Source organism: Caenorhabditis remanei, chromosome III (genome assembly GCF_010183535.1).
Source record: "Caenorhabditis remanei strain PX506 chromosome III, whole genome shotgun sequence".
Lineage (NCBI taxonomy): Eukaryota > Metazoa > Nematoda > Chromadorea > Rhabditida > Rhabditidae > Caenorhabditis > Caenorhabditis remanei.
Window position 1 is genome coordinate 12,753,208 of NC_071330.1, and position 23,409 is coordinate 12,776,616.

General features: G+C 40.6%; 3 protein-coding genes across 3 annotated transcripts; all 3 read left to right on the forward strand.

The window, feature by feature from the left end:
- Positions 1 to 380: 380 nt before the first annotated feature.
- GCK72_011073 (uncharacterized protein) lies at positions 381 to 5,317 on the forward strand (the record flags this gene model as incomplete). Its single annotated transcript, XM_003097177.2, has 9 exons — positions 381 to 498; positions 560 to 944; positions 1,653 to 1,983; positions 2,064 to 2,252; positions 2,326 to 2,481; positions 2,580 to 3,895; positions 3,941 to 4,280; positions 4,607 to 5,014; positions 5,063 to 5,317. 9 exons carry the CDS (start codon positions 381 to 383, stop codon positions 5,315 to 5,317), a joined length of 3,498 nt encoding a protein of 1,165 aa, XP_003097225.2.
- A 5,462-nt stretch (positions 5,318 to 10,779) lies between these two features.
- On the forward strand, positions 10,780 to 11,859 carry GCK72_011074 (uncharacterized protein; the record flags this gene model as incomplete). Its single annotated transcript, XM_053728197.1, has 5 exons — positions 10,780 to 10,856; positions 10,902 to 11,132; positions 11,207 to 11,433; positions 11,482 to 11,629; positions 11,676 to 11,859. The coding sequence occupies 5 exons, from the start codon at positions 10,780 to 10,782 to the stop codon at positions 11,857 to 11,859; spliced, it is 867 nt and encodes a 288-aa protein (XP_053587774.1).
- Positions 11,860 to 15,082: 3,223 nt separating this feature from the next.
- On the forward strand, positions 15,083 to 23,233 carry GCK72_011075 (uncharacterized protein; the record flags this gene model as incomplete). Its single annotated transcript, XM_053728198.1, has 14 exons — positions 15,083 to 15,121; positions 15,164 to 15,312; positions 15,840 to 15,920; positions 15,982 to 16,147; positions 16,930 to 17,214; positions 17,639 to 17,731; positions 18,079 to 18,513; positions 19,617 to 19,818; positions 20,378 to 20,619; positions 21,031 to 21,236; positions 21,294 to 21,363; positions 21,420 to 21,446; positions 22,163 to 22,318; positions 23,132 to 23,233. 14 exons carry the CDS (start codon positions 15,083 to 15,085, stop codon positions 23,231 to 23,233), a joined length of 2,253 nt encoding a protein of 750 aa, XP_053587775.1.
- Between the last annotated feature and the right edge of the window lie 176 nt (positions 23,234 to 23,409).

The following is a 23,409-nucleotide window of genomic DNA, read 5'->3' on the forward strand; positions in this document are numbered from 1 at the left end:
CCACCCAGCGAGAGAGTACACAAAACGAGGAAACGCAGGGTGCGCGGGATTAAAGGCGCATGGGATTTCTCGATTGGGTCCCGCCACGATCGGACCACATGTTGCCGCCAAACAACGAATTTCAAATTTTGGAAACTGTTTTTCGGCATTTTCAGCGATTTCTTGACGATTTTCAGCGTGAACTTTGCGATTTTCTTTATTTTTTCTTCTAGAATCCACGACATAAACGATTTTCGAGTCATTTTACGTCATTTTACCCTTGAATTTCATCGAAAACGACAAAATTTCGTCCTTTTACGAATTTATCGAAATTGTTCGCAAGTTTACATCTTCCCATAGGTAATATATAAAATTAATTGCAGAATTACACTGTACATACGATGGACGATCAGTTTGACAGTATAATGAATCGAATCCGCGCCCGGCAGACAGAGTTGACGGGCGAGGAGGCGAAAGAGAATGTAGTTCAGTCGAGGAAGCCGGTGCTGAAGCAGGAAGGTTGGAATTTGAATGAATTTGATTGGAAATTGTGGAAATTAAAGTAAAAATTGAATTTCAGATCCGGCACCCCCCGCAAAAGTGTTCGGTCTCTCCTCAAATGCATCCGAAAAGTCTCCAGTTAATTTCCGACAACCCGCACCCAAGGAATCCACTCCAAACTGTTCATCAACGTTTCACGACACTGAAAACTCTGAAAATCAATCGTCAACCACGAAAAAGCCGTCGAGATTCTCAATGTTGGCTCAAGAGATTGATGACTACGAATACGACTATCAGAGTCAATACAACAAGCCAAAAGAGGCGTTTATGAAGGGAAGATCACCGAGAATGTCGATTGGAGAGACACGATCATCTGTATTGAATACACCAGCTGGCGCTGCTTCGTTAAGAAGTCCAAATATCGCTCAATCGTCGAAAAGTGCTCCGGAAGTGTCGAAAAATGGGTACGGAGTGATGGAAATTTATAGTTTTCAGTCGAAAATTGCGATTTTTACCTTGAAAAATAGTTTTTGATGCTTTCGGATCTGAAAATGATGGTTTGGAGCTGAGAAATTGGAATTTTCAGTCTTAAAGCTCAATATTTTATGATTCAAAAGCTAGAACACTCAATTTTGACTGTTTTTTGGCATCCAAAACAGAAATTTTGAGAAATTTTGGATTTTACTGGATTCGGGGGCTGAAAAGCGTGATTTTTAGTGTTTTTTACGAAATTTACGATTTTTGTGGGTTTTTCGACCTCAAACCCCCGTTTTTTGACACCTTTTCAACTAAAAATCGTGATTTTTGCCAATTTATTAATAATTTTCAGTAAAAGCCCCTGAAAATTTACATTTTTAACTAAGTTGAACTCAAACGCGCGAAAGGCACTCCAGCCTCCTCATTTTCGCATTTTGAGCCACTAAATTGAACTCAAACGCGCCAAAGGCACGCCAAACAAATGTTCTGGATTTTAGGAGGGTTTTAAGAGACTTACACTAAATATCGCGCCAAAGCCACGCCAGTCTCCTATTTTGAAAATGCTGAAAATTACTTGAAATCAGACAGAAGTCGGATTTTTTCCGTCATAAATACTCTCTGGACTGGAAAAACTAAACAAATATTTTTCAATTTCCCTTTCTTAGTTCAAAATTTCTGAAATCCTCTATTTTCAGACCCGAAATCGCCCTGGGCCGTTCGGATTTCGAAGCTCGCCGCATAAAATTCGCTCAACCAATAGTAAATGTCAATTACCTTCCCAACGAGTCGTCCATCTTCTCCGGCGGCTCATCAGTCAACGATATGTCGACAGTTCTCGGTGGTTCTGCTGAAATGATGAATGTGACGACGTCCTCGTTGAGTTGTGGAGAGTTGTCAATGAATCAACATATTACTCACGAGAATACTGTAATTAATGCTCAATCTTGTGATAATCGAGAGGCGATTCTACAGGGACGGCTCGCGGAGCAGAACGACGAGTACGGAGCACACACTTTTATGAGAAAGGTAAAAAAGGGGCGGAGCCTGTGTTGCACGCTTTCTCACACTCACTTCCACTCACCCATCAGAAACTAATCATTCCATAGAAAGTACAAGCTCCGCCCACATCGACCACCGCAGCCACGTCATCATCTACCGTATCCACATCCACGTCGACGACGACGACATCTACAGTACCTCTCTCACGACCCACCAACATTCACACACTCGTCTCGTCGCCTAAACCGTTTTCGAAAGACGCAATTGGGCGGAGCATGTTCTCACCTGTTCACTTTGTGAGTGTGCTTTTTTATGAGTGATTTTTGGCTGAAAACTTAGTGAAATTGACCCTCGCTTTTTCTCTTCCAGACCCCCAAAAGTACATCATCACCGAAGACTCAACAAGCCCCGCCCCCAACCGAATCTGTAATGTCACCATCGAAATCGGCGGCTCTCGAGGGGTCGGTGGCGACGACGAGACGGTTGCAATTCGAGGAGAAACTAAAAAATAGTGGTGCTAACTATGTGAGTAACTGGCTGAAACTGGCTGAATGTGACTAACTGCTTTTGAGAGCTTTCGATTCTGGCGTGCCTTTGGCGCTTCTTGAATTCTTAATTTTCAGACTGCTCCTGTCCCTACACCTCGTCACGTGGCGCCTGTATCTGCCCCTATCTTGAATACTCCACACTATCATCACGCTCCTCAACAAAAGAAGAATCTTTTCTCCCAACCGCCCATCTCATATACTCCTCTTACTACTCCTCCTATTCAACAACCACTCGTCGCCACAGCTCCCCTTCCCGTTCAAACTCAATGGAGAGGACAAGCGAACACTCCGGTTGTACAGGGAGCACGTGCCGATGAGAAGACGGCTGGAACAGTTCCACTTGTTGGAGCCTCAGTTGGAAAGTTGAAGAATCTGAAGTCTCGATGGGAGTTCTCATCGGCGACGGGCACCCCGATACATCCGGATGCGACGGAGGACTCGCTCATTGCCACTGCGATCAAGATGAAGGAGACGGCGATTCCGACACGGATTGGATTCCGGCCGGCGGGGAGAAAAGGACCGTCTGCATCGTCGATTCACTCACAGAATCAGGCGGAGAATAGGAATTATGATGGGTATCAGGAGGAGGAGGATGACGACGATGATGATGTGTTTGTGGAGGAAGATTCGGTGTCTGGCGATAATGTGGCGACTGGAGATGTTGCAGACACCTCGAAGTTCATTGATCATGCATTCGGATTCATTGAGGGACCTGGGACAGACACTCCGTCTCCTTATAGAGATGCTCCATTGGCTTCTCATGATAATTCGATGATGTCACCACTGAAGACGTTGAGACAAAAAGCTGAAATTATTGAGGAAGAAGAGGTGGAGTCTTCTGAGCCAGAAGAGGAAGAAGAAGAAGAGCCTCCGGTTGAAGAGGATTCAGAAGAAGACGTGACGGAAGTACCGAATCCACGTAGATACGAAGAACAGCAGAAGAAGGAGGAGCCGCCAGTGTACCGACAGAATGATTCTCAACTCGCCTATTCTGTCTCATTCTATCGGAAGATACAAAGAGATCGTGTCGGCGAGTCATCTGGAGCACAACCACTCTCATCTGTATCTCCGTCAGCCCCCGTCGCATCACTGACGTCTCCACAAAAGTTGAGACAGTTGACGTCTTCTAACGGACAAAACGGAAACTTCTCATCGCCTGGACGCTTCGTCGAAACCGTTAAAGGAGCGATGGAACGTCTTCAAGGTGCGATGAAAATCGAGGATAAACTCGTTACGCAATCGCAGAGAGCACTGGCTCGTGCCCGAGAAGAACCCAGTTTCCGTGGGTCTCGAGAGGAATTCGAAGCTCAGAGAGCGTATTTGGTGCACATGGAAAAGTACCGAGCGATGGCGATTGAGATGAGACGAATCGAGCATGAAGGAGTTAAGATGTGAGTGAAATATGGTAGATTTCTTTAAAAAGGCTTAAATTTCAGAATCGACGGTCCGCGAGGCACTGTGTCAATCACTCAACTCACTGTTAACATTGATCGGAACTTTGTCGCCCAACACATCGCCTCGGCCAAGAAGTCAGAAGACGTCTTCTATTTCATAGCGATACTCAAGTACGGTGAACAAGTCGACGTCTCCAAGATGGTCACCTCCGACGGTGGACTCAATCGACGTGGCACTCTCGACTTCCCGACTCCTCTGAAACTCACTGCAATTCCGTCGGATTTCCGTGCTTCCGTCGAGATTTATGGACAACAATCGATGCGGGAATCGACGACTCACGAGGACAAATTCAAGCTGAAAAGTTCGACGTTGAAGCCGAAGGTAACTTGATTGTCTGTCTGTCTGTCTGTCTGTCTGTGTGTCCGTATGTCCACTTACTAACCCCCTCGTGTGTCCTCCTAATATTAACCGCCCCCACAGAATGTCGATGATTGGTGTTATTATGTTGATAGAAGTGAACACGACTCGAGGCTAGCGTCAGCTGCTGAAGCCGATGAGAGACGCCAGAATCAAAGAATTATTGGATTACCGTGTAGATTGTGGAGAAAGTTGCATGTATGTCCTTTGTTGTGTTGTCTTGGCCTAGAAATACGCACGGGTTTCTAGGCCATGTACTTTTGAAGACCAACTTATCTAGAAGTTTTCAGAGTCGTGGTACGTTCCTTGGTGGTGGAAGCACTTCCTCGGCAGCCGCCGCTGCTGCAGCAGTTTCAGCGAATCAAAGTCTCTACGCCGCTCCTCCAATCGGCAACTCGACGAACGCCATCACCAACGATAACGTGACGAATTTCCAACTACTCGGCGAGTTCTCGTTTGACATCACGTGCCCCGGAAAATATGTGTACAAACTGTCAAATACGGTCTACCCGATTGCCGGAGAGGTTCAAATGAAGGTAAAGAAGCACGCGGTCGACGGAGCGGACATTCTCTTCCGTGGATTCCTTTCGATGTATCAACGAACGAACGAGGGACTTGGATCGTGGACACGATACTGGTGTGTACTCGAGAACGGGGAGATGAAATTCTGGAGGCAGCCGGAGGATGAGGGAACCAAGGTGAGAATGAAGTATACAAACCAAAGTGATGAATTGAAATGTTTCTAGGGTTACCTAGTCCTGATGGATCTGAGTACGTGTTGCCGGTCGGAAGGTGCTTCGACAGTCAACGACATCTGCCCATTCCCCAATAGTTTCCATATCGACGTGTGGGCGCCGAAAGACGATCCAGAAGAGCCACGTGGAATAATGCAATTGAGAGTGATGCTTGCCGCCGACACGACCCAGGACCTCCAGAAGTGGCTATCCGTCATTAATTCGACATCGAGACAGTTGTGCACGTGGAGAAATCCAATTCAGTAGAATTTCTGTAATATGATTTGTTTGAGATTCTCTTTTTAATATGTTCACTTGTCTCTGTTTCTTTTTAATTTTCTCTGTTTTCTTTTGTAGGTAATCCCCCCTCTCTACCCCCTTTCTATGTCTTTTTTAAACAAGTAATCACTGTGAATTTTTCCTAATTCCTCTCATTCATGTCTTCTTCCTATGACGATGACTCTTTTTATCAAATTATTAGCAACTTCACACTGAATTCATCTCCCCCGCTTGCCCCCCATCTTGATTCGCTTTCTTCTTCTCGCTTGTTTTTGTGAATAAATATAGTGGAGGTGCAGGTAGGAAACCCGAAAAAGGAAGTATGAAACGGGAAAAACATCTCTAGTAACAGTTGAACAGCAAAAAACAATCAAAAGTTCCAAAAGATTTATTCAAAAAGTAAATCAACTGAAATATTTATAAAGCTAGTTACCTGAATATAGGAAGAGTCTGGAAGTAGAAATGAGACACTTACAGTGCTGGCCATAATTCTATCCCCTTTTGGTTTTTTCAGCATAACTTTTTTATTAGTTATCCGATTGATCTGAAAATTTTTCAGCCTACGGTAAGCATCTATACGCAAGATTGCAGACAGAAATTGCATCATCCAATAAAAAATTTTTAGCGTTTTTTTTCGATTTTTCGATATTTTCACTTTTTCACGTTTTTCACTTTTTCCAGTTTTTAATTATTTGTGTTTTTCTGAAAAGTCCAAAGTGCATGTTCTGACTTGAAAGTTGATGTTTAGGTATGACTAGACCAACAAACAACAAGAACTTCCCGCTTTCTGTCAAGACCGCCATCTTTCGTGGTCATCTGAATGGACAGTCAACCAAGATGCTTGCTGCTCAGTTTCAGTGCTCACCTTCAGGAATCCGTAAACTTATCAAGAGGTGTCTTGATCAGGTAAATGTTAAAAAACACTTGTTTAAATCATACAAACGTTTAGAACACGTTTGAGCTGGCAAAACACCCAGGAAGACCTCGAAAAACCACCCATGTGATGGATCGCAACATCATCCGAGCGTCAAGAGAGGATCCTCGTAGGACCTCAACGGACATCCAAGTCGTCGTGACTTCTCCGAATGAACCAGTACCATCCAGAAGAACAATCCGAAGACGTCTCCAAGCTCAAGGACTTCATGGAAGGCGTCCAGTCAAAAAACCGTTCATCAGTGAGAAGAATCGCAGAAGCCGTGTTGAGTGGGCAAAAGCTCATTTGAGCTGGGGACGTCAGGAGTGGGCAAAACACGTCTGGTCCGACGAATCCAAGTTCAATTTGTTCGGCAGCGACGGAAACACATGGATTCGTCGTCCGATTGGAACCAGATTTGATCCCAAGTATCAAACACCGACAGTCAAACATGGGGGTGGATCGTGCATGGTTTGGGGATGTTTTTCCAGCCAAGGCATGGGTCCTCTACGAAGAATCGTTGGTATCATGGATCGATTCCAGTATGAAGATATTTTGGAGAATACGATGAGACCATGGGCACTTCAAAATGTCGGCAGAGCTTACGTCTTCCAGCAAGACAACGATCCGAAGCATACTTCTCTCCATGTTCGCTCGTGGTTTCAACGTCGTCGTGTGGATCTTCTGGAGTGGCCAAGCCAAAGTCCGGACTTGAATCCGATTGAACATATGTGGGAAGAGCTCGAACGTCGACTATCTGGAGTTAGAGCCACAAATGCGGACCAAAAATTCGCGCAACTCGAAGCCGCCTGGATGGCAATCCCGAAGTCGGTGATCGACAAGCTTCTGGACTCGATGCCGAGACGTTGCCAAGCCGTTATTGATTCTCGTGGATACGCAACGAAGTATTGAACTTATAAATTTTGTTTCTGGTCATTTTCTTTTTTATTTTTCATTTCCGTGACTCTATTTAGCCGATCTCTTATTTTTGTTGATTTTCTTGGTTTTTTGAAAAAAGATGAAATTTTTAAAATTTTTAAAAATATTTTAAAACCAATTTGTTTTTACATATTTTTTACCTTTATACACATTGCTGCCAAGTTTCAGATCAATCGGATAACTAATAAAAAAGTTATGCTGAAAAAACCAGAAGGGGATAGAATTATGGCCAGCACTGTACCTGGGGAGGAGATATGTCTTCATTCGACTGACTCGAAGAATCCTTTGAAATAAGAGATTCTTTGGATTGGAGAACAGTTTGGAGACACATTGAAGTGCTTGAACCATCTCGTTCCCACGGACACTTCTCGCTGGATTCCTGGTGTCAAAGACGTCTTTGATGACGATTGGAGCATTGTCTCTATAATTAGGAAGTTGTTAATTAATGACCAATTAACTTCAATTACCTTTCTCCTCTTGTCTCCAACATTCCAGAACGAATATCCAATTTGCAGCAATTGATGATGATATTATTCGAGTATTGAGTGGAGAAGATGTGCAGCAACTGGGCTACACTCAGGGTATTGGTACTCCGTTGTTGGTGGGCGATAACATCTAAAAATGAATGAATAGGTTTCATTTCTCAGCTATCTGTAAACTTACCAGTCCATTCCAAAGGGTACATTGATTCCTCCTTCCATTCCAAGTTGAATAGATGTGGGCGTGTCTCGTGAAGATTCGGCATGATTCCATGCCATTGGAGTACGTGGATAAGCATTAAGATGAGGGAGTACGAGTTGGGAAAGTCTCGCATAAAGTCCGTGTTGCTGAGCTCCGATTTCATCCACGACTTAAGGAAGATGACCAAGATTGTGAAGCGCTCATCCAACCTGGAAAAATGGAAAATTTAGGGATGAAAGAATATTGGAAAGGTATCTCAAGAGTCAGACCATAATAAACTTACTGGCAATATGCATTGATGAGACGGGCGGCCAGGACACTTTTAGGTGGGGAGATGATGTCGAAACTGACACTCATGTCCACTTCAACTCCATTTATCTTGAACTTCAGAATCGGCACTTTTGCAGTCGAAATGAAGATCAAATCGGAGACTCCTTCCAATCCAAAGTACTCCTTTGCATGGTAGTTGTGTTGGAGGTCTTCATAAACAGCCTGGAGGATGATGGTCGGAGATCTGGAAGAAGAAAATATATGTATGAATTTGAATGATAGACTTACGGTTGGTATGCTCCAGAATAAGACGCGCAGATACAGATATCCATATCGCTTTCTCTGGTGGCACAGTGTGTGCCCATCAGGGCTGTGCGGCAACAAGTTGCCGGTTGCCGAAATTGCCGAAATTGCCGAAGTTTTAGTTGCCGAGTTGCCGTTGCCGAATTCGGCAACTCATGTTTCGGCAACAGTTTGAGGTTGCCGAATTTCGGCAACAGTTTTTCGGCAACTCGGCAACAACGTTAAATTTTCTTTTCGTGATAAATTTTTGCAATTTTACAGAAAAAATCAGTGAAAAGACTTAATCTGGGCAAGACCCGCGGAAAAAAAACTAGCCATGCAAATTTAACATACTGTAGTCGAATTTCGGCGGTAACTTCAAAAAAGTCCTGATTTTGACAAAAACCATAGAATTAATGGAAAATAGTTGATTTTAAGAATGTTTAGTGTTTTCACAAGTTCTCTTTATGATTTCTTGTCTCATTTGTAGATTTTTGTTATTAGGTTTGAGTGAACATAACTTTTTATGAGACTTTAGTAAAAAAAATACTACTGTTGCCGAAAGTTGCCGAAAGTTGCCGAATGTTGCCGAGTTCAAATTTTGGCAAATTGCCGAGTTGCCGAAAGTTGCCGAAGCATGAATTGGCTAGTTGCCGAGTTGCCGAGTTGCCGAAAAAAACTGTTGCCGCACAGCCCTGGTGCCCATGCTCCCATACTTGACGATGCTCCTGATCCAGACGCCGTTCTCACCAAGATAATGAGACAGAGCAGTTTCCGAAGTGAGGTAACATTGGAGCCGTTGCACATATTCCTCTCTTTCGGCGATCATCTCGGGAGTCTGAAAATGCATATTAGGGAGGTTGTCGTGTCTATTAAGGTAGCCTTTTCAAGGATTGAGCATTCAAAAGGTGTTCATGTCTAAACTTCCAAAAGACCCGTATCCCGATACTCACCAATTTCATTTTTTGATAGAACTTGACGAGATCCTCATCCAGTCTCTTGAAATCCGGATACTCCATCGGTACCTGCTCCACAATCTTATCGAGGTGTTCGGCAGATGGCTTGGTGAAGATAATTGGCATGATTTAGTCTGAAATTATTCAAATTATTAAGAGACACTACCAGAGCTGGAATAATAATTGAGAGTCATGAGGAGAAAGAGATAAAAAGACACCAGTTGGGGAGGAGTGTGACAGTATGATTGACCCAGAATCCATGTACAGGTGCATCCGGTGGGCGGAGCGTTCCAATTTACACCCAAACTGTCAAATGTGAAGATAGAGTACGGTAACGTGAGAATCTGAGAAACACGGGAAATACTTCAGATGGGTGGGGAGTGACACACTGTGGGAATATGGCTGATCCATTGTTCTTTTTTCCCATTTCTTCCCAGAGCAATTTCCCGTGTTTCTCAGATTCTCACGTTACCGTACACTATCTTCACATTTGACAGTTTGGGTGTAAATTGGAACGCTCCGCCCACCGGATGCACCTGTACATGGATTCTGGGTCAATCATACTGTCACACTCCTCCCCAACTGGTGTCTTTTTATCTCTTTCTCCTCCTTACTCTCAATTTTTATTCCAGCTCTAGCAGTGTTTCTTAATAATTATTCCAAACTTTTCAGACTAGAAAATGCCAATTATCTTCACCAAGCCAGCTGCCGAACACCTCGCCAAGATTGTGGAGCAGGTACCGATGGAGTACCCGGATTTCAAGAAACTGGATGAGGATCTCGTCAAGTTTTATCAAAAAATGAGATTGGTGAGTATCTGGATAGGGTATTTAGGAAGTTTAGACACGAACACCTTTTGAATCTTCAATCTGTATTTTCAGACTCCCGAGATGATGTCCGAACGTCAAACTTATATCCAATTGCTCCAAGTGTACCTCACATCGGACAATGAGTTGACGGCATACTTGCATGGAAATGGGATTCAAATCAATCATACTTGTCATTTGACGGGCCGGCCCCGCCCGGGTGGCCCGGCCCGCGGGCCGGGCCGGGCCGGGCCAGGGCCGGGCCGAGGAAAAATTTTGCCGGCCCGGCCCGGCCCGGTCGGCCCGGGTGGAAAATTTTTTACAATTTTTGCACCCCAAAAATAATTTTCAAGTGTTTTTTTTATCACTAAATTCACTGTAGAACTTATAAAATCATCAATTCAGTCGAATTTTTGCAGAAAATGCCCCCAAAACCACTTTTTCAAAAATTACTGCTGAAAAAACATGTTTTTCGAAAAAAAAGTCGCTTCACCCGGGCCGACCGGGCCAACCCGGGCCGGGCCGGTGAAAATTTGGAAATCGGCCCGGCCCGGCCCGGCCCGTGACAAGTATGAAATCAATCATTTGGGTCTCTATGGAAGTATGGCAACCCATTGTGCCACCAGAGAAAGCGATATGGACATCTGTATCTGTGCTTCTTATTCTGGTCCTTATCAATCGTAAGTCACGAATTCTCTATTTCAAATTATAGTTTATTCATCCAGATCTCCTGCCTTCATCCTCCAAGCTATCTATGAAGACCTCCAACACAACCACCATGCAAAGGAGTACTTTGGATTGGAAGGAGTCTCGGATCTCGTCTTCATTTCGACGGCAAAAGTCCCAATTCTGAAATTCAAGATGAATGGAGTCGAAGTGGACATGAGTGTCAGTTTCGACATCATCTCCCCACCTAAAAGTGTCCTGGCCGCCCGTCTCATCAATGCATATTGCCAGTAAGTTTCTTATGGTCAGACTCTTGAGATACCTCTCCAATATTCTTTCATCCCTAAATTTTCCATTTTTCCAGGTTGGATGAGCGATTCACAATTTTGGTCATCTTCCTCAAGTCGTGGATGAAATCGGAGCTGAGCAACACGGACTTTATGCGAGACTTTCCCAACTCGTACTCCCTCATACTGATGCTCATTCACGTGTTGCAATGGCATGGAATCATGCCGAATCTTCACGAGACACACCCACATCTATTCGACTTTGAATGGAAGGAGGAATCAATGTACCCTTTGGAATGGACTGGTAAGTTACAAAATATCTTAGAAATGAAACCTATTCATTCATTTTTAGATGTTATCGCCCACCAACAACGGAGTACCAATACCCTAAGTGTTGCCCAATTGCTGCACATCTTCTCAACTCAATACTCGAACAATATCATCATCAATTGCTGCAAATTGGATATGGGTTCGGGAATGTTGGAGACAAGAGGAGAAAGGTAATTGAAGTTAATTGGTCATTAATTAACTACTTCCTAATTACAGAGACAATGCTCCAATCTTTATTCAAGACGTTTTTGACACCAGGAATCCAGCGAGAAGTGTCCGTGGGAACGAGATGGTTCAAGCACTTCAATGTGTCTCCAAACTGTTCTCCAATCCAAAGAATCTCTTGTTTCAAAGAATTTGGAGAGTCACTCGAATGAAGACATATCTCCTCCCCAGGTAAGTCCCATTACTTTTAGTTTCAGACTCTTCCTATATTCAGGTAACTAGCTTTATAATTATTTCAGTTGATTTACTTTTTGAATAAATCTTTTGGAATTTTTGATTGTTTTTGTTGTTCAACTACATATAACATAATTTTTCCCCAAGCTTCTCATACTCGTATTGTCAAACTTCGAATACATCCAAAATCCCGACGTCTTCTGAATCCAAAGTTCCAGAAACAGGCCTGGGCGAAAAATTGAAAATAAATTAAAATTCAAGAAAACTGTCTGAAAAATTGAGTTTTTCAGAGGCAAAACTCTTGAATCTGGGTGAAAACTGTAATTAGAGACCCCCCAGAAACCTGTTTTTGAGTACAAAATTATTAAAAAAAATTAGGAAAAATCGAAAAATCACTACTTTTGTTTCCTAGTTTTTGAAAATTTCAGGAGAAATTATCTAAATTTCTCGAACGTTTTTTTCGAAAACTGTACGAAAATTTCTCCCACATCTCTGGTTTTAAATTGATTTTTAGTCTCTTGACAAATGCAATTTTTGAGATGAAAATGTCTTAAAATTCATATATCTCAGTGGTTCAGTGAAGCGGTCTGACTAAAATTCGAAAATAATTCAAAAAAAAAGTCTTCGGACGCATAAATCTTGAATTTGTCTGAAAACTGTAAATATAGACCTCCAGTAACCTGTTTTTCAGTACAAAATTAGAAACAATTTCAGAAAAAATCGAAAAAAATCTCATTTTTTCTGAAATCAGAAGAAGAAGACATGAATGAAAACACGACTGCCAAAAAATTAAAAACCTATTCCAGAAATTCAATAACTTTTCTATGAAAGTAATCAAGTTGTTCATATTCAATTTACTCGAGTCAGGTATCCAAATTGCTCTTTTTATTGGTATTTTATGTTAAACCCAACAATTCCTCTCTCTGACTTCATTATTTCATTTTCCTTTTTACTTTGTTTTTCTGTTTTCCAGCAATTCCTTATTTTCCCTTCTTCTTTGCATAATGAGACTTTAAAACATCCTCCCCCCCCCCCCCCCCCCCCCTCCCTCCCTTTTCTCTTTATTGCCTTCAGGCATAGAGCACATTGACTGAAAAGGAAATGAGTCGGGTGGGGGGAAAGAGACGGCTCTTTTCTCCCTCTTCTTCTCTCCAAAAAGAGAAAAATCGATGGAATGAGAGACGCAGACACTCAGAAACGTCATGGCTCTTTTCACGGAGAGAGCATGTGCTCGGCTCATGGAGAGCAGCTTTAATTTTAAGTGGATTTAAGAATATTGCCGGTTTTTGTTGAAAATATGGTGTTTTTATTCCCCGAAATGTTGAAATAATGAGTTTTTAGATGAGAAATTCCTATTTTTTCTATTTTTTTCTTATTTTACCGTTTTCTTTTTTTCTTATGTGGTATTTATGACAAAATGTATTTCTTTTTTCCAGACTTGTCAAAAATCTTGAGTTCGGCCCAGGCCAAAATTTTTCCTGATTTCAAAAAATGGGAACCCGTTTTTACCAAATTTTATTCGAAATTTTTCGAAAAAATAGAGTAAAAATGCTTAAATTATCATACACATTCACATTTATTCTAAAATTTCAAAAAATTTCCAAAAAAAAAAAACTCAAAATGCTTCAAAAGAGCCGAGCCGGGCCGGTCCAAAATTTTTCCTGGTTTCGGCCCGGCCCGTGACAAGTCTGCTTTTTTCCATTTTTCTACACTTATCCCCCTTTTTGAACAGTTTTTTCTATATAAGCATGTCGGAAAATGCAAAAAAAGCTGAGATTTGTAAAAAATATTGTTTCGACGTTAGTGTATAAGGAAAAATGTATGAAATTAGACTTTTACATGTCATGAATTATGAATAACTTGATTACTTTTAAAGAGAGTTATAGAATTTCTGGAATTGGTTTTCTGGTGTATGACCGATAAATTTAATTGGAAAGTCTTGGGGTTCTAGAATGATAGTGACTTTTTTGCGTTTTCAAACGAAAACCTTCAAATTTCATCATTTTCAAATAAAAATGCAAGTTCTTTAATTGGAAATTCGAAAAATTCAACAAAAATCGGTGTCTGAGCTTAGAGCACTGAAAAATCAAAGTCCCCCTTGAAATTCTCTTTCAGATTGTCCTATCAGACGGTTTTCCAACAGCGCTCTACCGAAATTAAGAAAAATGAATAATGTGAGAAATATGTTTGAGCGGAATTCCTCCTAGAGGATATCAGTTTGAGAAATTTGTTCGCCTACTCGAATTTACTGATATTCAAAAAAAAGTTTTTTTGCAACAAAACTACCTACAGTACTGGCCATAAAGAATGCGACACATGCAGTTTTTAGTTGAAAATGGTCAACTTTGTGAGTATGACACGGCCTCCTTGATAGTCTCACAATATTGGTTGATTATGGAGTGTGTAGATCACAAATAGAGCTTCATTCTTGTAGTTGACAACTTTTTTGTACGGGCACATCCTAAAAAGTTAACAATCGTCAAAGAAATTTCTCGCAATTTTCGCCCTTTTTCAGTGCAAAAAAGAGAAATTTTGGAGCTGTTTACTTTGACGATTGATAACTTCTTAGGATGTGCCCGTACAAAAAAGTTGTCAACTATAAAAATGAAGTTCAACTTTTGGTCTATTTGATCCCATAAAAAGTAATTTTGTGGGACAGTTAGTTTTACCATGACGCACTCTCAAAGTTGACCATTTTCAATTGAAAAAGGAAAAATATGATATATTTTTGAGCGGTACTGTATCATTCTGTCGTTTGCTTTTTGGCTCTTTTTTTCATACCGCCATTTCAAAAACCGCATTTTCCTCAGCTCTGTGTGAGAATAAATGTTATTTTTCTTTATTTGTTTCGTTTTCCATTTCCTGTTCATTTTCCCTACTTTTTCTCCTTTTTTTCCTTTTCCAAACCGCCCTTTTTTCTTCCTCTTCCTATTCTCCTATTTACTTTTTCTCCGTTTTCCTCTGGTAGCTCCAATTCTTTTTTTGTAGTCTTTCTACTTTTCGTACCCCCTTCTGATTCCCTACTAGAAATTCAAAATTTAGGAGTCTCTTTCTTCTTTAACTTTTTTCTATTTTTCTGCTCTGGAAATCCGTTTTTTCCCAGAATCTCAGATTCTTCTCATATTCACAATATGAGACGGATTCTGAAGTGTCAGAATTCTGATGATTCAGAATCCTCTTATTTTTTCATTTTCCAGAATCTTCTCTCCATAAATTCTCAAACAATGGAAGAAGACGTGGCGAACTCTTGTGAGCAGACACCAGTAAGCTCCGCCCCTTTTTCTTAAATTCTCTGAAATTTGCAGACAAATTCAACCTATGGGACGCCTGTTCGTGTGGCGTCTCCGAGCGCTCATAGTGATGTCATAGATGACGTCATTTGTGGAACGACAACCGTCGAGAATTCATTATACTCCAAGTGTAATGCGGTGGTGCAGGAGAAGGAAATGGAGAGGTGAGAATACGATTTTTGGATTCAGGAGGAAAAGGGCTTTCAGAAAAGTATAATCATGCCCTGGTTCAATCTATGTTGGGTCCCACCCCGAAAACTGCAAAATTGGGTTACTGTAGTTTTCAGGGTGGGACCCAACATAGATTGAACCAGGGCATGATTATACTTTTCTGAAAGCTCTTGTTAAGCTGAAACCGAATATTAGAATTTCATAACTTTTGAAAACAGTTCTGAAAGAGTTACGGTAGTTTTTGTAAATGCCAGTTTATGAAAACATGTTTCGTGTTGTAATTTGGCTAGATTTACTCCTAGTTTTTAAAAAATTGTAGTTATGGAAACGGCGTGTTGTGAGCTTTTGGAAAAATATAATCATGCCTATATTCGGAGCTAATTGGGTTCCACCACGAAAACTACAGTAACCCAAGTTTTCAGTTTTCGTGGCGAGATCCAACTTCATCAAAAATGGGGCATGATTATACTTTTCTGAAAGCTCTCGACGAGCTGAATCTGAAAATTTACATTTCTTCCAGACTAGAAACCCAAAACGCTGAATACCGTGAGAAACTACTGCGAACCATCCGAGAACGAGATCTTAATGAGGAACTGCTCAAGTAAGTTCACTGGGCAATGCTCTCTGGACAAACCGACACACAGACTTTTTAAATTTTCCAGAAATGTCCAAAACCAGCACAAAAAAGAGTTGGAGACGCAGACACGACGAATTCGAGAACTGGAAGTTCAACTGAAATCAAATACGGATAAATCGTTGGCTCAAGAGGCACATTTTAATGTAACCACTAAAGAAATGACACAGAAATATACAAGTGCACTTCAGCAGGTTGGTTTGGGAGAGATTTTGGAAAAAGGCTTAAAAAATCAACTTCTGTAACTTTGAGAGCGTAGTGTAGTGCCAGGAATGGTTTTTTTTTCAAAAATGTTTAATGGAATGCTGTAGATCAAATCAAGGGCTACATTTTCGTAGTTGACCATTTTTCTGTAGCTCCGCCCTCTCTTGAGATATGCGCCTTTAAAGATTAACGCGCACTGTCTCACTGCAAAGACGAGTATCTCAAAAGTGGGCGGAAACTGTTGTTAACTACAAAAATATATTCCAAAATTTGCTCTTTCCAACCATTTAAAATGATAAAAATCGAATTAAATTAGATGGTGGAATTTTTTTGGGATTTTTGTATCAAATCGAGAATTTTTCTCAAAGAATTTGACTTCCATCTATCGTAACTATCTCAAATCAGACCCAAATCTTTTGAAAATTACAATTTTGAATTCAGCTTGTCAAGAGCTTTCAGAAAAGTATAATCATGCCCCTATTCGGATCAAATTGGGTCCCACCACGAAAACTACAGTAACCCAGGTTAAAGGCGCATACCGTAGTTTCGTGGCGAGACCCAACCTGGTTATGATTATACTTATTCGAAGCGTCTTGACGAGCAGAATTCGAATATTTTAGTTTCATTTAGATTGAAACAAAGCTGACCGGGTTACGGTAGTTTTTGTGATTTTTTGAAATTTCGAAATTTTTCGAAATTCTGTAACTTTGATGTTTTCCGATAATTTTAACTGATTTTTGACTTAAATGTGCAAAATTTTCCCCTCTTCCAGGCGACAAAAAAAGCGGATCAAAGTGAGAAGGAGAAGAACGAGGCAGTGGTGAAATATGCGATGAGAGAAGGAGAAATGATGAAGTTAAAAGAGGAGATCAAGACAAAAGATGGACATCTGAAAGCGTGTAAACTGGAACTGGAAGCAGCGAAACGGGCGCAGAGTCAAGAGAATTTGGATCAATTGGAGAAAACGGTGCAGAATTTGAAAGTGGAAATGGAAAAGTTGAAACATGAACGGTTCGATTTCGAGAATCGGATGAAAATTGCGGAGAAGAGAGTGGAGGTGAGATATTCACCATGAAAAATCCTTTGATATGAGACATTTTTCTGAATTAGATATTCTGACGTCTTCTGAATCCAGAATTCCTAAATTTCTGGCCGAAACTATGGAAAATTTGGAAAATGCCGACGTCAAACTTCTTCCTTTCAAAATTTCCGTTAATTTGACACCCATGTTGACTATATTCCAAAAGATTCAGAATTCTGGAATTCAGAATCCAGAATCCACCGAAATTTTTCGAAACCTATCAATATGGGTTTCAAATCAACGGAATTTTTATGGAGAAAAAGTTTTACGTCGTCGTTTTCGATGAAAAAAGAAGACCCCTCAAATCAAAACATTTTTCATTTTTAAAACTGGTTTTTAAAAAAATTTTTACTCAAAGAGTATCACATTCATAAATTTTTCAAAAATAAGCTTTTTTCAGACTCTCACAGCGACGCTTACCGAAACCAAGCAACAAGGAGACGTCTTAAGAAAGCAATTGATAAATGCAAAAGATGATAAGCATTTGATTCAGGTAAGACGGTTGAAAAATGTATAAAATCGAGAAACATTTTGAATTTTCTTTGAAGACTTTGACTCCTTCTAAAATATCGTAACTATTTCAAATTTGCTCCAAATCTTTTGATAGTTACAAATTTGAATTCAGCTTGTCGAGAGCTTTCAGAAAAACATAATCATACCCAGGTTTGCTTTCAATTGGGTCTCACCACGAAAACTACAGTAACCACAGCTACAGTAGTTTTCGTGGTGAGACCAACTTTCACCGAATCTGGGCATGATTATACTCATTCGAAGCGTCTCGATGAGATGAATTAGAATATCTTACTCATTTCCCTATAAACTCTCATGAAATTTCTTCAGCAATACGAAACAAAACTGCAAACAAGCACCGCTGACTTGGAACGACGTCTCCAAGAGTCCGATCAACACTTGGAGAAATTGCGTACTTCTCAATTGGATATGGCAACGAAGTTTGAAGAATCTTCGAGAGAGAACACGGATCTTTTGTCAAAAATCGATATTCTTCAGGATCAGCTGAGTCTAGAAGAGGATAGACGGAAATTGTGTGAGGAGCAGATAGAGCGATTAAAAGGTGTCGAGAGTTTTGTGGAAAGTAGTAGTCATCGAATCGAAGAGACCGAAAAAGAGAAGATGACAGCGGAGGAGGAGAAGGAGCAGGCAGAGTTGGAAGCGTCTGAAATGAGGAGTCAAGTGGAGAACATGCTGAAACTGACACAGGAGCTGACGGAGAGAAATATGGAATTGCACATGAAGCTGAAACTGGAAGAGGATAAGGTGAGTGAATTCGAATTCAGCTCGTCGAGAGCTTTCAGAAAAGTATAATCATGCCCTAGTTTGATTCCAATCGGGTCCCACCACGAAAACTGAAAACATGGGTTACTGTAGTTTTCGTGGTGGGACCCAAATAAAAGCAAACCACGGCATAATTATATTTTTCTGAAAGCAATCAACAAGCTGATTTCGTTAAACAAAGTTTCGAACTATTTAGCGTAGTTCTGTGACATGCAATACTGACGGAAAATGGTTAACCTTGAGAGTGTGAGACGGCTTTCCTGATGGTTTCACAATATTAATTATTTATGGAGTGTATAGATCACAAATAGAGCTCTATTTTTGTAGTTGACAACTTTTTATTAGCTCTGCGCACTTTTCGGATATGCGCCTTTAAAGATGGCAAGTCCGTGAAGCAAGAAAACCTCATTGTCGGTTTCAAATACGCATATCTCAAAAGTGGGCGGAGCTAACAAAAAGTTGTCAACTGCAAAAATAAAGTTTTTCTTTTGATCTACACATTTTATGAACAATCAATATTGTGTGGCTAAAAGTAAAGCCGTGATACACTTGCAAAGTTGACCGTTTTTCAGTGCAAAATGGATATATTATTGAGCTGACTGCCTGAAAAACTAGGATTAGGTAGGGAGAAGGCTGATAGAAAAAATTAATAATTGTGAAGTTGTAAAAAATAAAATTTGCTATATTTTCATAGAATAAAATTTCACGGTAGCTCTTTCAAGTCCGGAGATATAACGACTTAAAGTTAAGAGTCGGTAGAAGAACTAAAAACGTCTGTAACTCAAAAATCTAAAAAGCTATTAAAAAGTTGTTCACTACAAAATTATAGCTCTTAAATGTTTCTACATTTTTGCAGTTGAAATCATTTTTGTAGCATTTCAAGTTTTTGAGATATAACGATTCAAAGTTTACTGAGAGAGAGAGAGAGAGAGAGTGAGAGAAGAGAGAGAGCGCAGAGAAGCCAGACTGTCTCGTTTCTCTGCGCTCTCTCTTCTCCTCTTTTTGCTTTTTAGCGTTGCTTTATCCTAATCACTTTACCAGATAATGAAACTATTTGAATAATAAATCTTTCCTTCCATTTCCAGGTGACCACCTCCAACTCCACTATCGAAAAGCTCACCGCTGAACTCACCGAAAGCTATGAAACGTGCAAATCATTTGAAGAAAAAAGCCAAAAATTTATGGAAGAATTAGAGAATTTAAAATTGGAAGTGTCAAAACCGGTCACTTTAGAAAGTTTGGAAGAGAACTTCTATCGGGATAAATACGAAGAATGCGCCAAAAAATGTGAGTTTTTAAAGAAATGAGTGTGATTTTTGAATTCAGCGCGTTGAGAGCTTTCAGAAAAGTATAATCATGCCCCCATTCGGTGCAAGTTGGGTCCCGCCGCGAAAATGGCAAAGTTGGGTTACTGTAGTTTTCGTGGTGGGACCCAACCTTCACCGAATCGGGGCATGATTATACTTTTTTAAAAGCACTTAACGAGATGAATTCGAATATTTTTAAGTAGGGCAGTTTCACTGTTCACAAAAAGTTTCAGAGCACAAAGGAAGTCGTAATTTTTTTCACTGTTTCGTAAACTTTTCGAAGCTTAGTTTATCGAAATCAGCTTGTTGAGAGCTGTCAGAAAAGTATAATCATGCCCCCATTCGGCGAAAGTTGGGTCCCACCATGAAAACTACAGTAACCCAAGTTTGCAGTTTTCGTGGTGGGACCCAGTTTTTCCCGAAACAAGGCATGATTATACTTTTCTGAGCCGTCTTGACACGCTAAATTCAAAAATCATATTTTCAACTTATAAAAATCAAGCCCGATCCCACAATCCCTCAATTTCTCAATTTTTCAGTAGAAGAAATTGAAGCCAAACTTGCCGAGGAGAAGAACAACTTCTCCGCGTATAAAAAGAAAGCAAATGCATCACTAAAAGAGTTGAAATCCGAGTTATCCGGGTACCGTAAGACGAATGGACATGGAGATTCTGGAAATGGGGGTCACGGCGGAGGGGGTCTGGTGCCACCGACGTCTTCTGATCCATCGATGTCGTCGAGATCGAGGAATAGTTCGATTACTAGTATTGATCGGGTTACGGTAAGTGGAATAGACGGACGACGAGGGAGAAGGGAAAGGTGAGAGGGCGCAGAGAAACGAGACCGTCTAGCTTCTCTGCGCGCTCTCTCTTCTCTCTCTCTCTCGTATCCGTGGGGGACTCCAACTTTGAATCGTTATATCTCAAAAACTAAAAATGCTACAAAAAAGTTTTCAACTGCAAAAATGTAGAAAATGTTAAAAGCTATAATTTTGTAGTGATCAACTTTTTCATAGCTTTTCACGTTTTTGAGCTACAGACGTTTTCAGTTTTTCTACCTACTCTTGACTTTCAGTCGCTATATCTCCGGACTTAAAATAGCTATCGTAAAAATTTTAACAACAAAAATGGGCCAAATTTCATTTTCTACAACTTTACAGTTAATAATTTTTCTTCTAATCCCATTTTTTCAGAGTAACTCACGCGAGGAAGATGCCAGCTCGGCAGCCGGCGAAGAAGCGAGACGACAGGAGAACGAAGAGCAGAAACAGAATATTCAACAGGTCATGATTGATAAAATAGTGATTCTCCAGAGGAAATTGGCACGAAGAACAGAGAAATGCGAGTTTTTGGAAGAGCATGTCAGACAGTGTCTGGAGGAGTTACAGAAGAAGACAAAGTGAGTTTTTGAATCAGGTTTTGGAATTTCAAGTTGAATTTTTTTGAAATTTTCCAGAATAATCCAACATTATGCTTTGCGTGAGGAAGCCTCTCTTCTGATGCCTTCTGAAGAGTCTATGGAGAAGGTTTGTCGGTTTTTTTTTGTTTTGATTTGATTTTAATTTAAAATGATCCATTTCAGCTATTCGCTAGTTGCGAATTTGTGCAAGTAAGTTGGATAATGTTGTGATGTGATTTGATAAGCGTCAGATTCAGATTCAGCTCATCGAGAGCTTTCAGAAAAGTGTAATCATGCATTGATTTGAGGCAAGTTGGGTCCCACCACGAAACTACGGTATGTGCCTTTAAATTGGGTTACTGTAGTTTTCGTGGTGGGACTCAATTGGAAGCAAACATAGGCGTGTTTATACTTTTCTGAAAGCTAAAAACGAGATAAACACTGAGAAAAATAATTCGTGATTACTGAAGTTTGAGTTGACATGTTACTACAGATTTTGCATTTTCAGCCTAATTTGTCAGATATCTCGTTCAAATGTTGTCCAATCCTGACGAAATTTTTATTTTCAAGCTCACCTCGTCGAGAGCTTTCAGAAAAATATAATCATGCCTATGTTTGCTTCCAATTGGGTCCCACCACGAAAACTACGGTATGCGCCTTTAAATTGGGTCACTGTAACTTTCGTGGTGAGACTCAACTTTTACCGAATCGGGGCATGTTCATACTTTTCTGACAGCTCTCGTCACGGTGAATCCAACTAACTATATTTCATTGTATACTTTTCTTCCTGAAAATAATTTCTCGACCACCAACACCTTGATCTCCCTGAACCCACCTATTCTAGACCACCAAAGACCAGACATGACATTTCCGAAAACTCTCTCTTTTCTCTCTTCTCTTTCCTTTCAATTCGATTTCATTTTCAGGTTCCAGTGCTACGAAAGAGTAGTGCTTACGCTCTAATGGGTGCCATGTTCACTCTTTCCGGCAGTGAGAAGAAGCAGACTCAAATATTGACGGAAGTGAATTCACGTCTTCAGGCCGTTCTAGAAGACGTCATTCAACGGAATATTTGTATGAGGGTACGTTACGGAAAGTTGAGAAAATGATGATTCAAAGTTAGGAAAATCTGGAATTACAAAAACTACCGTAACTCTGTCAGAAGATGTTTGCCACTGCATTTTTTGGTTTCCTCACATCAAGGGCTTTCATAAAAGTATAATCATGCCTCTATTCGAAAAAATTTGGGTCTCACCACGAAAACTACAGTAACCCGGTTTAAAGGCGCATACCGTAGTTTCGTGGTGAGACCCAACTTGCTTCGAATAGTGGCATTCTTATACTTTTCTGAAAGCTCTAATTCTCCTGATTCCAAATATCTGTTTCTCTTGCCAATTGGAGCAAATCCGACCGGTTTACGGTAGTTCTAGTATGGGAGGGTAGAATCCAGAGAAGCCAGACACTCTGCGTCTCTAGCCCAGTGATTTTTGGGTAAATTCATTTTTCTAGAAAAAATTCTAAACTTCTGCAAATGCTGAGTCAAAATTCATTAAAAACTATTGGAAAATAACAACGATACAGAATTTCGAAACATTTCGAAATTCGAAAAATCACAAAGTACCGTAACCTGGTAAATTTCGTTTCAAACGCGACGAAACTTAGTTATTTGAATTCAGCTCGTGAAGACGCTTCAAATGAGTATAATCATGCCCCGATTAGGTGAAAGTTGGGTCCCACCACGAAAATACGGTATGCGCCAACTGGGTTACTGTAGTTTTCGTGGTGGGACCCAATTTGCTCCAAATATAGGCATGATTATACTTTTCTGAAAGCACTCAACACGCTGATTTTGAATTTTTGTACCATTTTTCGTTTTGAAAATGTTGACCTTGCAGAGCACCGTGGACACACTCACCGCCGACAACACTCGTCTCTCGCGTGAGAACCGACTACTCTGCTTATCACAAGTCCGTCCACAATCTCAGGAACAATCTTAATTGGATCTTAATTGCAGTTAATTATATAATTATTGAGATTAATTGTCTCCCCTCTCCTCGTGCCTTTTTTCCCATTTATTTTCAAATTTTCTCTCTGTTTTCCACACCAAATTTGTCATATCCCAATAAAATGGAAATAAAAGTGACTAACTCGGCGACACCTGGGGTCCCCCAAG